The sequence below is a fragment of the Ailuropoda melanoleuca genome, chromosome 5, assembly GCF_002007445.2.
Source record: "Ailuropoda melanoleuca isolate Jingjing chromosome 5, ASM200744v2, whole genome shotgun sequence".
Lineage (NCBI taxonomy): Eukaryota > Metazoa > Chordata > Mammalia > Carnivora > Ursidae > Ailuropoda > Ailuropoda melanoleuca.
Window position 1 is genome coordinate 70,365,175 of NC_048222.1, and position 13,678 is coordinate 70,378,852.

Consider the following 13,678-nt stretch of genomic DNA (forward strand, 5'->3'; position numbering starts at 1 on the left):
TGACTTAGCTGTTGCCTTGAATGAAATATGATTTATTCTGGAATTCAGACATGCTGTGAAACCCAAGCACAGTTGCACTCATTGATGGCCCTGAACAGACAGCAGTCAGGGCAGTGCCTCCAGCCACACAGAGGAGCAGTCGGTCCCTCCCATTTCCTGTCTGCATAACTACCTTATGTACAAACATGGTCGGCTGCATATAGGAGAAGGAGCACTGGACTGTGAGTCAGCTGACTCGCTCCTGACAAGCTGTGTGGCTCCTACAGACTCTTGGCTTGACCTCTCTGGGCTTCACTTTCTTCATCTCTACCAGAAATTTAGAGGCTAGACCATATAAGTTGCAACATCCTTCCCAGATAGAGAGTTCTATGGCAGTGACTTAATACCCACTGTATGTACAGCCCTATGCTTGATGCTGGCCCACTCTCTTCTTCATTATAGACAAGGATGAGGCGGAGTAGTTGAGAAGGCAAGAGGCCACTCTGGGTCAGGTGACCTGGGCTCTCCCCCTGCTCTTACCTCTCCACCTGTGACATCTTGGGTTAACTTTATTGAACCTCGTCGCTCCCTCTGTAAATGTTTAGGGCTCCTGTTAGCTCTAAATTTTTGGAACTTTACAAAAAGAAACCATTTTCACCTAGAAAGCTAAAAAAAGAGAAAGCTGCCTAAGCAAGAGCAGCAGAAATATGTGTACCTGTATATAAAATAACATGAATAGTCTTCATTTACAGGGCTTTCAACTTCGTAAAGTCTTACGCTTTTGATGGACACGTGTTATCCTTACCTAACTGTACTCTAAGAGAACTTTTAAGGTTTTTCTATTATCTGGGGAAATAGAAAGGTTGCAAGTCAATGTCTTTTCCTAGAAAGACAAGATGACTGAAGCCAGATGGGGACATATTTTCATGCCTTCTACAAAGGTTTAAAATCAAGGTTTTAAAGAAAGAATCCTGGTCTCGGAGACCTGTGGGAAAGACGTTGCCGCAGAAAAAAATGGCTCCTGTGCTGCTCAGAGGCAGAGCAGAGGAAATGTGTAGGACAGGAGGGCAGTATAGAAGAGCCCTGCGCTTAGGAGACTGACACTGTGCTTAGGAAACCGCTATCTGCTGAGTACCCAGCCCACGCACTGCTCTTGTCTTGAGGCCAGGAGGAGAAGGAAGAACTAGAAGATTCAGGCTCATTCCCAAGGACAGTAGGTCCCTAAGGCAAAAGGAGTCCAAGGACCAGGGACCTTACCTACGAGGCTTTGGCCTCACACAAGGAAGAGATAAGAATCTGGTCAGTTGTACAGAATTATGAGAACTTTGTAAGGTCCAAAGCCTTGCTCCTCAAAGTGTGGCCCACATGTGAGAAATGCAGGACCTCAGGCCCCCATGCCAAACTGCTGACAACATACTCCAGTGGTTTGCACATTGAAGTGTAGAAAACAGTGGTCCAAAGTATGTATCAATGGAAGCAACAGCAGTGTGAAGGGGCTCGTTTTCTCCTTGTGGAAATAAATAACACATAAATAGGAAAAGAGAACTCGTAACACAAATAGTAGGTTAGAAATGGCAAATGATGAACACAGAAAGGAAATTCTGGAAATACAGGCTTGGAACTGAAGGTGAAATAAAGAATCTGAGAAACCCGCCTCTAAGGAGCCGGGTATTCCTGTCTGCGGATATAACTACAGGAAGAATAATAGTGTGAGTAATAGTGTGGAATCGGGAAATGACAGGAAAGGGTGCGAGAGTCTGGAAGATTTGTATATGGAATTTATGGAAGACAAATATGTTAAGATAGAGAAGGTGCAGATGACGCCTCGAATACCAAGACTCAGTCTTTTCATTCAAGAAATTTGTGTTGTCTAACCTGGGCCAAGTGCCCTTGGACATCACTCTCTGGGGCGTGGGAGCCACTGTCGGGTTTGAGCAGAGGAATACTATAAAGAAGAGGGACATTTTACAATAACTCTGCTTTTCGAGATCATCTGTGTTGTAATGAAAGAAATGCCTCCTAGACCTTTTGTGTATTGGGACATGATCTGACCTTCAGAATAACAAAGTCTATTATTAGTGAGCTGTTTTATAATAGAATTGTACCATATTGTGTTAACATATTATGCTGTAATATTGTATTGCACTTCAATAATACAGAGACAAGATAACTGGAAGGCTCTTTGGGTTCTGTGATGGCTCAGGAGTCTGCAGAAGGACAGTTGAAAGGAAGTCAGCATGCCATTCTTTGGTAACAATAGCCCTATAGCAGCTTTCTGCTCTCTGCATAAGGTGGAAAGAGCAGCTCTTGCCTTGAGCTGTTACGAAAAGCAGCTGTTGAAAAGAAAGCATTTTGTACACAGTAGCCCCCATAAAGCAGAAGCCCCTCTAGGTTGTGTTCTGGTTGCCAGCATCCCAGCCTGGATGCCGGCCGTTCCCCCCATGGGAGTGATGCTGGTGGGAAGTTTCTAGTCCTTTGGGGGAAGGAGTGGGGACAGGCATTCTGTTTTCCTCTGGATTATTTATAAATTGTTCTCTCCATCCTCTTCTGCATGGTAGTTGATACACTCTTATCTGTCTCATTAGACGTGTCCTAATCATCGCTCCCTACTCGGATCCCTGGCCTGGACCATCACAGCTCTCTGTGTTGTCACCTCATAGCATCTGGAAGCTCAAAGCTTCCCTGGTGAAACCTTTGCTGTTAGTCTTCTCTTTTATTCCACTTAAAGGAAAGGAAGATAAAATTCTGACTGTTCTGTTAGAGCTCAGAACGTGATGTCTGCCGGATCGCAGCTTTCCTGTGTCTCCCGCACCGCCTCTCCCGCGGGCGCTCCCCGGGGACTCAACTGCTCTGCTGCAGCTTTGGGGGCCTCCCGGCTGTTCCTCCCAGGGCTCGTCAGGACTGCACAGATAACCCAGCTCTTCCGTAGGTGGCAGCGAACGTACTCGCAGAAGGTGTTGCTGCCGTCTGCAACCAGAGAGGGTGCCAAGGGGCCCCCGCCTTCCCTGTCCAGACGGCTGCTGGGGTTCTGAACGCAGCTGGAGCAGGGAACACGGCCCTCGTTTCCCGTGTGGTCTACAAGGCTTGTGACGACCTTCGTGCCGCCCCTGAACTCCGTCTTCCTGAGGCTTAGTGAGAAATGGAAATGAATGGGGAGAGCACGGGCTACTGGAGTGAGATGCTCAGAAACGCCCGGGGAATGGCCTAAGCGCTCCTCTCCTGCTCTAACCACGGCTCTCCAGGATCTCAGTTGTTCCTTTCCCGGTCGTGAGCCGCTCTCCTGCATTCCACAGCTTGGAATGGGGACCCCTTGAAAGGGTCCCCGGTTTAGATTTTCCGGGGAATGAGTTTCCCCACCCCCACCCCACCCCCAGCTCCTGAGTTAGAAACAGGTGGCCCCCTGGCTCTCCCTCTTCCTAATCCCAGAACTAGTCAGGGGACCTTGTGAGACAAATTGAGCAGAACCTGGAGTCCTCTTCAGGATTTAAATGCCTGTGCTCTTGCCGTTCCTCTCTTGGAATAAGAACTCTCTGCACATCTTGCTTCAAGATAATGGCACTCGCAAATTTCCTCCTCAAACCTCTTCAAAAATGTCAGCATATTGGGGCACCTGGGTGGTGCAGTCAGTCGAGCATCGGATGCTTGGTTTTGGCTCAGATTGTGATTTGAAGCTTGTGGGATCGAGCCCCACATCAAGCTCCATGCTCAGCACTGAGTCCGCTTGGGATTCTCTCTCCTTCTCCCTCTGCCCTGCCCCCTGCTCGGTCACTCTCCCTCTCTCTCAAATAAATAAATGGATCTTTAAAAATAATGTCAGCATATTGTTCCTATTAGGCTGCATATAGGGAAGGGCACTTCTTTTCCTCTTTATTTTTCTCTCCTCTTTCTTTTCCAGTTTCATTTGAAGCTAAGGGTTAACTGAGTTGTGTGAAAGTGCAAACCCTTGTTTATGAGAGTCATTGCTCACTCTAATGAATGCCATATGGCCTTACCAAACAGATCTTTTTATCCAGATTTACTCCAGGAAGCTATGTGGCCACTTGAGAAGTAGCCCTTTTCATCTAAGGGGCCGACAGTGCTTTGTGGTTGTGGGTCTCCAGCTGCTTTAATCTGGAGGCCAACTGGTCAATGACATAACACTTAGGAAAAGTGAAGAGAACGTCACAAAGCAAGTTGTTGTGGATAAGAATTAGAAAGCAGGCATCCGGCCTTAGTCCCCATTGCTTGCTCTAGACTGCTTCTCTGGCAGCCTTTTTCACATGCTGGCTCTGCATGCTTACCAGGTGACAGACCTTGAGCAAGTTATCCAGCTTGCTAAGCCTCAGTTTTCTGTTCTGTAACATGGGCATAATAACGAGCCAAATCTGCAGAGCACGAAGCCCAGAGCCCGACACCTAGAAAGTACTTGGTAAATATTAGCTGTTGTGGTTTATCATCCTTGTCCCCCCTCACCCCGCCCTTATCTATCAGGCGGAGTTAGAAGATACCATGAAATTGTAGTGCCTCAAGAAAAGAACTTTTAGAAATGGAAAGATCATACTAGAGCCCCTCAGCCAGATGGAGGGAGTTGATTCAATGTATCTAGTTGTAAGTATTGTTCCCTGGGAGAAAGTGCTGGCACCTTATGAGGATTTATCTTTGCTCTCGGTCCTTTCTTGGTTTTCTGTTTTCTGAGCCAGGCTTCGGATTTAGCTGCTTTTCATACAGAGCTGTCCCAGCTGCATCCACTCGGTCCCAGGTGGTGTCCGTCAGTCTTTCCCCCACAGCTGTCACATCCGTGAGGAGTGCAGCCGTGTCTTCTCTCAGAGCACCTCTCTGTTCCGCTCTCCCCGCTGTCCTGTAGGGATGGCACTTGACTCTGTGATGAGTGCACACGTCCTCTGCCCTGGGACATGACTATTTAAAGCAGGGGCTTCATCCCCTGGAACACCCACCCCTTCACTTGCACACTGGCAGCTGGTCCATGAGTCAGAGTGTGTGGGATCTTGTCCCATTTTGTTACTTGCCCTTCTCATGACCTTGGTCAGGTCCGTTAGCTCCAAGTCTTCAGTTCTGTCCTCAGTAAACTACTGTCCGCTTTGCTGGTAGCTTAGGAATGAAGAGGAGCCCAAGTCCCTTAGAAAAAAAGGCTTCCCACACACATTGCCTGTTTTCCTTCTGCGTGTGTCTTACATCGCTATGGGGCCTGTGACTGGACGTTATTGGTGTGACTTGAGTTATTGAGAAGTCCTCATCCTGGCTTCTTCCCACTCGGACTTCTGTGCCTTCCACGCATGCATTCCACCACCCAAGTCAGTAGAGAAGAAGAAGGGAGAAGACCGATGTTCTTAAGATGTCCTGTCTCTGCTCACATCAGGGCAAGGCTGCTTTGTGATCCTGGCTCCAAGTTATGGCTACTACGGTGGCAGTTTTCTGGGTTGTGTTAGCCCCTTTAGCAGAAGCCAAAATGCGCTCTTGGGAGTAGCGATGTTTTACAGCAGAACATTCGTTCCTCACTAGTCCATTTTTGTCCCTCTTTGTAGAAGTTCCTTGGGATCAGGATAGTTTCCTTCCTTTACATCTTCTCCTAGTGCATCGCAGAGCCCTCTGTTCCAATGGGGACCCAAGAAATGTTGCTAAGAGGCAATGCTCATTCCACCTGATTTCTGAGGGTCCCTTATAAAATTGTGAAAAATCCCTGTCTTCAGAAAGGACATAGTTTCCTCTATCACGGTCCCTGGCACAAAAATGCCAGAAGCATAGCCCTGCACTGGAGGTTGCATGAAGGGGTGCTTATCTGAGCTGTCCATCCACCTGCCCAAGGGCCAGGCCACCTCCTACTCTCAGTCCTCGGCATCCCTGAGCAGAGGCTCTCTGTTAGCCATCACCCACATTGTGCTAGCATTGCATTAAAGCTCTCTTAATTGAAATGATACCAAATGGTATCAAATAGTGTCCTAAATGAGTCGATAGTTTCTGAAAGCAACTAACTTCGCCTGTGAGCGATGTACTTTTCACTTCTATGATTCATCTACATAGAAACTTTGTGGCTCAGGTAATGGGGCATCAGCACTGCCTCTAGGAAGAGTGGATTTTGTCCTCGGTTTCTGTGGACAAAAGCTCTTCTTGTTGAATGTAAAGTCTCCTAAAGTTGGACTTTAAATTTCCCCTTAAACACTCCTGTCTTAGGGGTGACACCAGTTTTCTTTGTAGGGGTTCTAGCCCCTGCTTTAGCCACTGGCCTCAGAGCCCTTCCTCCCCTTCCAAGTGCTCTCACGATGCCTGCCTCCCACACCCTCCCAGGATAATTAGTGCTTTCCCAGCTCTGCTGATTTGTAGGTCCACAATTATGATTTATAAATATCCCACAGACAAGAACGGCAAACAGTTTGAACCTCTGCTCTGAAATATTCTGCATGGCAGGTTGTTAACATGACGAGATGCAGGAATAAGCTTGGAAAGAGACTGTAAGTACAGGAGGGGAAGGAGGAACTGCCCACGGCTCCTGCTTGGGTGGGGGCCATAACAGCAGGCTAGGGGCACGGCAGTTGTAAACAGTATTTTATAAACCAGCAGAGTCAGTGTTCAGAATCAGACTCAACACAGGAAGAACCCTTAGACCACCCATTTCACTGGGGAGGATGCTGAGACATGGGGCTGTTTGCACCAAGTCCTTCTTTAGGGTCCTTGTGTTGTTCTGTTCTTGGCAGCATTTAAAATTTCCCAGGGCCCAATGTCAATTTTAACGAAAGCATAGATAAAGAATTTTACTTATCCTCTTACTGGCTTTACTTTTCCAACTGGTATGTATTCACACCTTAAGAATGATCTCAGTTGGATGATTGTTTCTCCCCCAAATCATGTTGAACCAAAGTCAGTTCTCTTCCCAAGACACAATGGTAGCCATAGACTCTGTGTGACCTCCTGTTGAGTCTGTGTTCCAGACAAAGGACTGTGTCCCACTTTCCTCCTGGACTCAGAGCTGTGAAGAAAGCCAGGGTCTGACTGGCTCACAGCTTCCTGGGATGGTCCCATGGGCTGAAGCAGGCTCTCTTCACCATTCTGCAGGCTTTGTGCCCATCTGCTCTCTGGGACTGTCTCAAATCGGCCGCATGAATCTCGGGATGGATGCCAGTACCTTCAAGTTTTATACCATGTGCGGACTCCAAGAGGGCTTTGAGCCTTTTGCCGTCAACATGAACCGCGACGTGGCGATGTGGTTCAGCAAGCGCCTCCCGACGTTCGTCAATGTGCCAAGGGATCACCCCCATATAGAGGTAATGTTACACTCCGTGGGTGGCCCTGGCAGGGCAGGTGGGCCAAGGCACTGAGCTCCTGCTAATGCTCCTGTCAACAGGCAGCTGCTTACCTAAGTCCATGCCCTGGCTGCCTCCCAGCCGCTGCCTCGCTGGCCCTCAGAGCTGTAATCATGGGCATGTTTCTTGGGGCAGCTCAGTGGCATCTCGCAAATGGCACCCACCGTGCAGAGACATCCTTGCAGATCGGTCCCCGGGCCTTTGGGCCACTGTGTTTCCTCCAGATGTTTCTGTACTTCTGTGGCCATACGAGTACAGTATCCAAAGACCTTAAATGTTGTTTTCCTGAAAAAGTTCAGTACCGGTACTCAAGATGGTATGTCCCACACCTAATTCTGTGCTCATAACACGATGTGTTTTAGGTCTTATTTATTTCTGCAGAACTACTTCCAGCACTTTAAGCTGACATGCAGTAGTTGATGATGATACGCTCATCTTATAGGAGGGAGCTCAGAGGAGCCAGAAATTGTAAGGAGCCTGCAATGGGTCCTGGTTCTACGTCTGCTTGCTCTGTTTGCTGGTGCCCACCATGGTTTTATTCTTGGGTAGGGGAGGGGGCTAATGGAAAGTCAGGCAGATCAGCTCCTTTGAGTCATGAGATGCAGTGGCTTGCTTCCACCTGACAGTAAGTTCCCTTAACTCGCCTTCCAGTGCAAACCCAACAAGCACCAACCCTTAACACTCTCCTTTTCCCCACAGTCTTAAATAGTAGGGACTTTTATTTATGATTTCTAACTGATCAGCACTTGAGAAAAACGGCTCATAAACTTTTAGAGTCAGGAACCCCTTTGACAAACTGATGGAATCCAGAGACCCCGTTAGAAAAATATATAAATCACACAAAAATAGGTAAGTACACTCAGAGACCCCAGGAGAGGAACCAGTCTCTGGAATGTAGGGAGATACTTAGACCATAAGGAAATTATTAGTAGTATAATCTTACTTCCTCTGCCCCCTCCCCCAGAAAACACACACTTTTAAAAAACCCAGTCTTGCTTTTTCCTCCTCCAGCTCTGTCCCTTGCAGTGGTGTGCCCTGACGCTGGGAATCCCCCCAGTATTTAGAGGTGCCTCAACACTCAGGCGGACTGGGGCAAGGCTGGGAAATGTGCCAGGTGGGGGTCGACCCCTCCGAGGGAGCCGTGACGTCTCTCCTGGAGCTTTGGGCTTTCTGCTGTCTTTTTCCTTAGTCTCTTGCCCACTGACAAGGGAAATCTTTGGAAACATTTTCCCTTTAGCCTCTAGCCCCCTGACCTGAAAGGTCATCTTTGGCAGATGCCGTGCTGCATCCTCCAAATACCACCCCCTCTGTTACACCTGTTCTCCACCCTTGATCTTGCAGAAAACTCGGTGGGCGTGTCCTGAAAATGCTCATTTCTCTAGCCAGAGGCAGATCTGTTATTTTCTGTGGAACAGGATCCAAGTAACAGAGTAACAGTTTGGTTATCACTGGTGACAACTTTGTTAGTTCGCAGAAAGCCATGATGCATGGAATAGCAATGAGGGAAGGAGGACCAAGGTCAAGGTCAGGCCCTCAGGTGTGTCAGGTAGGACCCATGGTGTTTCCAGGTGGTGAGGATCGATGGCACCATGGACAGCCCGCCATGCCTCAAGGTGACGCACAAGACGTTCGGCACACAGAACAGCAATGCCGGCATGATCTACTGCCGCTTGAGCATGCCCGTCGAGTGCCACTCCTCCTTCAGCCACAGCCCCTGTCTGGACAGTGACGCTTTCCAGAAAAGGTGAGGGCGAGGCCCCCGGCTCTCGGAGGTTCTCCTCGTGTGTGCTGTACCTCGTGTGTGCTGTACCTCGTGTGTGCTGTAAAGTCAGCTTTTTCTCCCTCTGTTTCTTACTCTGCCTGGGCACGGGTGGGTAGGGTTCTCTCTGCTTTCAATCAGGTGAAGAAATGAGAACGTGTGTTTGCACACGTGTGCATACACATGCACGTGGGGGTTGGTGCGCTGTGTAATCAGGGGACCAGTCGAGCCAAACAGGGTCACATCCAGTGGAAACGTTTCTGCTCTTCTTGAGCCCTCTGGCTCCTCAGCGTCCTTGCAGCCTACAAATCCGGTGTTTCTGGAGTAAAAGGAATATAAGTGCATGAGAGGTTGCAATTATTGTTGCCTTTGTGTGAAACTAAAAGCCTCTAGAAGCAAATACTGCCGTCTTTGTGTAACTATGGCCAGTGTCCAGCCCCGCAGCCGTGTGACTTATAAGTACTATGACATCTTCCTTCCCTAATAAGGGGCATGTTCCTTTCTGTCTTTCTTTCCTTTAATGTCTATTTCTAATCGTTGATGGATGTCTGCCCCTCTGGAGCTGTCTTGTCCGGATTTCCTCTAGACTTTCACTCTCTACCAACGTTTAACAAGTTCAGCTGCCTGCAAGCACAGGACAGGGTATTCAGGGGTATTCCTGCCTCCCTCTAGCTCTGACTTACCAGCCAGGCTGAGAGACAGGAGCGGGAAGTCACCGCCTTGGCTTGCAGTAGCAGATTACAAATGCCCAAGTCCCAAGACCAATTGGGATCGCTCATGTATAGGAAATAGTTTTCTAAACTTGCCTTCATCATTAAAGGTAGATCAATTGCCTGTCAGAGTTGTGGAATTCTCTATACGGCTGAATAACTAAAACATGGATTATCTCCCCCCCCAGGAAACAGATGCAAGAAATACTGTCTCATACAACAACAGTAAGTAAATGTGCTCAATTACAGTTTTAATTATTTGATTCTTTGTTGTGCCTGGTAATATGCCCCTTACAGCAAAGATCTGCCTAGAGATCCTGTTTAATTGCCAATTACTGTGTCTTTTAATATCCATCTTGATGCTTCCAGAACACATCTCCGACATTTCTCAAATGAAGAAAAGAAAGGCAGTTACTCAGTAGAAAGCCAAAGCTCCACCTGGAGCTCCTAATTGGGCGCCATTGTGTGCTTGTGCCCATTGGCCGCCAGGGGCCAGCGCTGCCTTTCTGATTGAAATGAACATGGGGTGGGGGGGGGGCTCTTTCATTTAATCCTTTTGTTTGTTCTCTTATGTAAACTTCTATGCATCAACTCTCCCATCTCTCCGAGCAGTGCCAGGAATAATGTTGAAAGCAATCAAGTGAGAAGCAGGAGCAGGGAACAGTCCAGATAATGGAAGCTGATTTGGTCCTGTTTCTCTAGCTAGACAATAGTCAGAAAGCAACACTTGCTAATTTCTTTCTCTCATCCTTCTTTAGCACCTGACCCCCCCCACCAAAAAAAAAATAAAGAAAAGAAAAGAAAAAAAAGTCTTTAAAAGAAATGCACGTCACCCCTTCTATAAAGTTACCCCTCAATCCCGACGTGGTGGGTTAAGCACAATCAGGAATAACACTGTTGCTACAGCATGTCACACACTTCCTGTGTGCAGGGCAGGGCACAGTGCATGGGACACCGCGTCCCCTTCCCACTTCATTCCCACAGCGGCCCCACGAGATGGACAGTATGATGCACCCTGAAACCCAGGTCAAATGCCCTGCCCAAAGTCACACAATTAGTAACTGCCAGTGGCAAAAGTCAAGCCCCAGTTTGTCTGGCTGACTCTTTTATCTCCTAATCGACAAATTACAAGAGACTACAAATAAAAGTAACCTCATTGAGAACAGCTGTCTCAGTTTCATAAAGCGATGGAGCAGTCCCTGACCTCAGAGCTTTTTTTAGCATAGTGGGACCCTTCCCCGGTCAGAATGATGCCCCCCGAGAACTGCTGTCGTTCTCAACACGGGCTGCCATCGAGCCGATCGATGACCAAGCACGGCACCTTTGGCCACGATGTGAGCTTTTTCTTTTGCAGCGTCTTTTTCACAACTTTCAAAACAACAGCAACAAACGCTTTGCACTTCCCCTGTCCTATCTCTGAGGGCAAGGGCCGTGCCTAGGAGCGGGTGAGGGTTCTGTGCTGGCCATTCTGAATGGCGGCCCCCTGCTTTCATCAGTAGCATCTCTGGGCGAAGGGTGGTAGGTGAAGTGCTCCACTGTCTCAGTGCTAAAGCACCCCAGGAAAGGGAAAAATAAGCCAGGTTCTCTAGTCAGCCCTTCCTAAGCCTGGAGTGGGCTCAGCTCAGCTCTGGAGCAGTGTGCGCTTTTTAAGAAAAGAGGGCCAAGTGGGCTCCGGTATTGGTTTTGTCAGGTCTGGCCCCCCAGCTGGGGGCCACTCACTCCGCTCCGTGGTCTCTCCCCAGCAGTGCTACTATGCAATCCGCATCTTTGCTGGACAGGACCCTTCCTGCGTCTGGGTTGGATGGGTGACGCCAGACTATCACTTACACAGTGAAAAATTTGACCTGAATAAAAACTGTACGGTGACTGTTACTCTAGGGGATGAAAGAGGCCGGGTCCACGAAAGGTAAGGGGGCTCCCAAGGGGCGGGGTCAGCCACCAGGCTCCTCACTTCCCCCTACCCACCAGCTGTCTTCTTTCCCCTTCCACCCAAGACCCCCCAAAAAAGGAAGTGAGGCACACATCCCTGTGTCTATGTAAAAGGAAGTGAGGTACAGGCTTAAAATCCTTCTCTGAACAGGGAGTACTGTGGCAGAAGTGTTATTAGTGAAAATCGAGAGTAATTTCATCACGTGTATAAAACATGACCCAGGGATGGGAGATGCAGATGGCCAGTTGGGAGTCTGTGCTCCCCCTCGGACACTTCTCTGTGAGTTCTGGGTAGGCCCCCATTTCGACAACATCAAAACAAGCCAGAGAAAAATCCCTGGGTGCCTGAAAGTAGTCGATTCAGAAGAAATAAAAAGATGCACCACATCACATAGCAACTGATTGACTCCGAACTCCTCATCTTAAAGATGTAAGGGGTCTGAAAACATAAAGGGCATAAAAGAGAGACCGCAGACTCATGAATAATAACCACTGATGGAAATTAGGGACCTTTGGGAAAGTGTGATTTAGTGTACCCATGCCTCCCACGGGTCTGCTGAGTCGGGAAGGGTGGGGAATGCCACCAGGGAAAGAATCTCTGGCCAGTGGTGCCCCAAAGGTGACCCAGGAGACCAGGCCTTGTGTCCACCCAAGTGAGACTTAATAGAGTCTTTCCCAAACAGACATGTTTGGTGGTGTAATAAGTTGTTTCTCAAGCTGACCTTTATCCCTACAAAGTCAGGAACGTTTTGTAGCTGGTGTTCCTTCAGTGCTCCTGGCTTTTCAAAGACTGGTGGCCAGAGAGCTCACTGAGCATCGCTGTCTTGTGCAGGACCGCGGTGGGAAGGTGGCGAAGAGCAGACTCTGGAAGCAGACTGCCTGGGTTTAAAACTGGGTTCCAGAACTTACTAGAGGTGGGACTTTGGACCACCTAGCCTCCCTGGGCCTCAGTTTACTCATCTATAACATGGGGATGATAGTTCGAGTCTCATAGAGTGATATTAGGGTTAAATGAGATAATACATAGAAAAATGCCTACAACAGTGCCTTGACCCAGACACTGAATAAACATTACTCTTATTACCACCACTGAATGTCTATCCCGCTGCAAGACCCAGAAGAGATGCGATAAACAACATCCAACGTCTTGTTGGGCTGGGAAGGAAGCGTGCGAAAGCAGTCAGAAGACTTTGCTCTTTAGCCAAAGCAGAAGGCAGCCGTGTCCATCCCAACTGGGTTTATTGCTCGAGTTTGCTGGCTCTGCCACACCAGACATTACATGATTTATCTCAGCCTCAGTGACCACATTTATTTTGAGAACCAACAAGTTAGCATCTAGAACAAGACCCGGGAGGTGGTAGGTACTTAGTATTCTTAGTTCTTTGTCTTGCATAATAAGAAGTAAATACAGGATCGATTTTCAGTTTGGAGGCATTTCAAATTTGGGTCCTTTAAAATATGACCAAAGTGTGGCACTTCCCATTCCCACAGCTTCGATACAGTAGGAGTGGAATTCTGTAGTAGGCTTCAGTGGACTTAGTACTCTCATCACTGAAAGGCAGGAATAGGGTGGCTCCGGTTTAACCTTTATGGAAATCTAGCAATGACTGGCACTCTTTGGAAGGGGCATCATGCCCCAGTCTTGCCTGAGGGGCATTCACACTGAGAAACCAGCCCACTGCTGCCCCAAAGGAGAGAAGATAGGAGAGGAGGTGAACAGATGCTCACAAAGGGAATTTCCAGTCTCGGGGAAATTGTATGCTTCTAGAGCCGGAAAGACCCTCGGAGAATTCCGATCAAACCTTTGACTTTCCAAGGTCAGATCCGATTGGCCTTAGGGTGTCGAAAGGGGCTACATTAGGGCATCAGGTATACAGTCGCTCTCTTGTGTGCCTGAGAAAAAGTATTTGTATGGTATTTCAAACAGCTGGTTCCTCAAGTGTTGTGCACCAGGACTGGGCTTAGGAGAAGACCGAATTGTCTGTCTCTTGCCCACAGTCATGGTG

The 13,678-nt window shown here is 48.3% G+C and overlaps 1 protein-coding gene across 1 annotated transcript in view; it reads left to right on the forward strand.

Moving 5' to 3' along the window:
- The window catches only part of RYR3 (ryanodine receptor 3), a 541,796-nt gene that overhangs the window by 335,336 nt on the left and 192,782 nt on the right, over positions 1–13,678 (forward strand). Inside the window, exons 28-31 of the mRNA XM_034661206.1 lie at positions 7,027–7,235; positions 8,843–9,018; positions 9,932–9,968; positions 11,486–11,649. Coding sequence (XP_034517097.1) covers positions 7,027–7,235; positions 8,843–9,018; positions 9,932–9,968; positions 11,486–11,649 — 586 coding nt within the window. The remainder of the gene's footprint in view (positions 1–7,026; positions 7,236–8,842; positions 9,019–9,931; positions 9,969–11,485; positions 11,650–13,678) is intronic.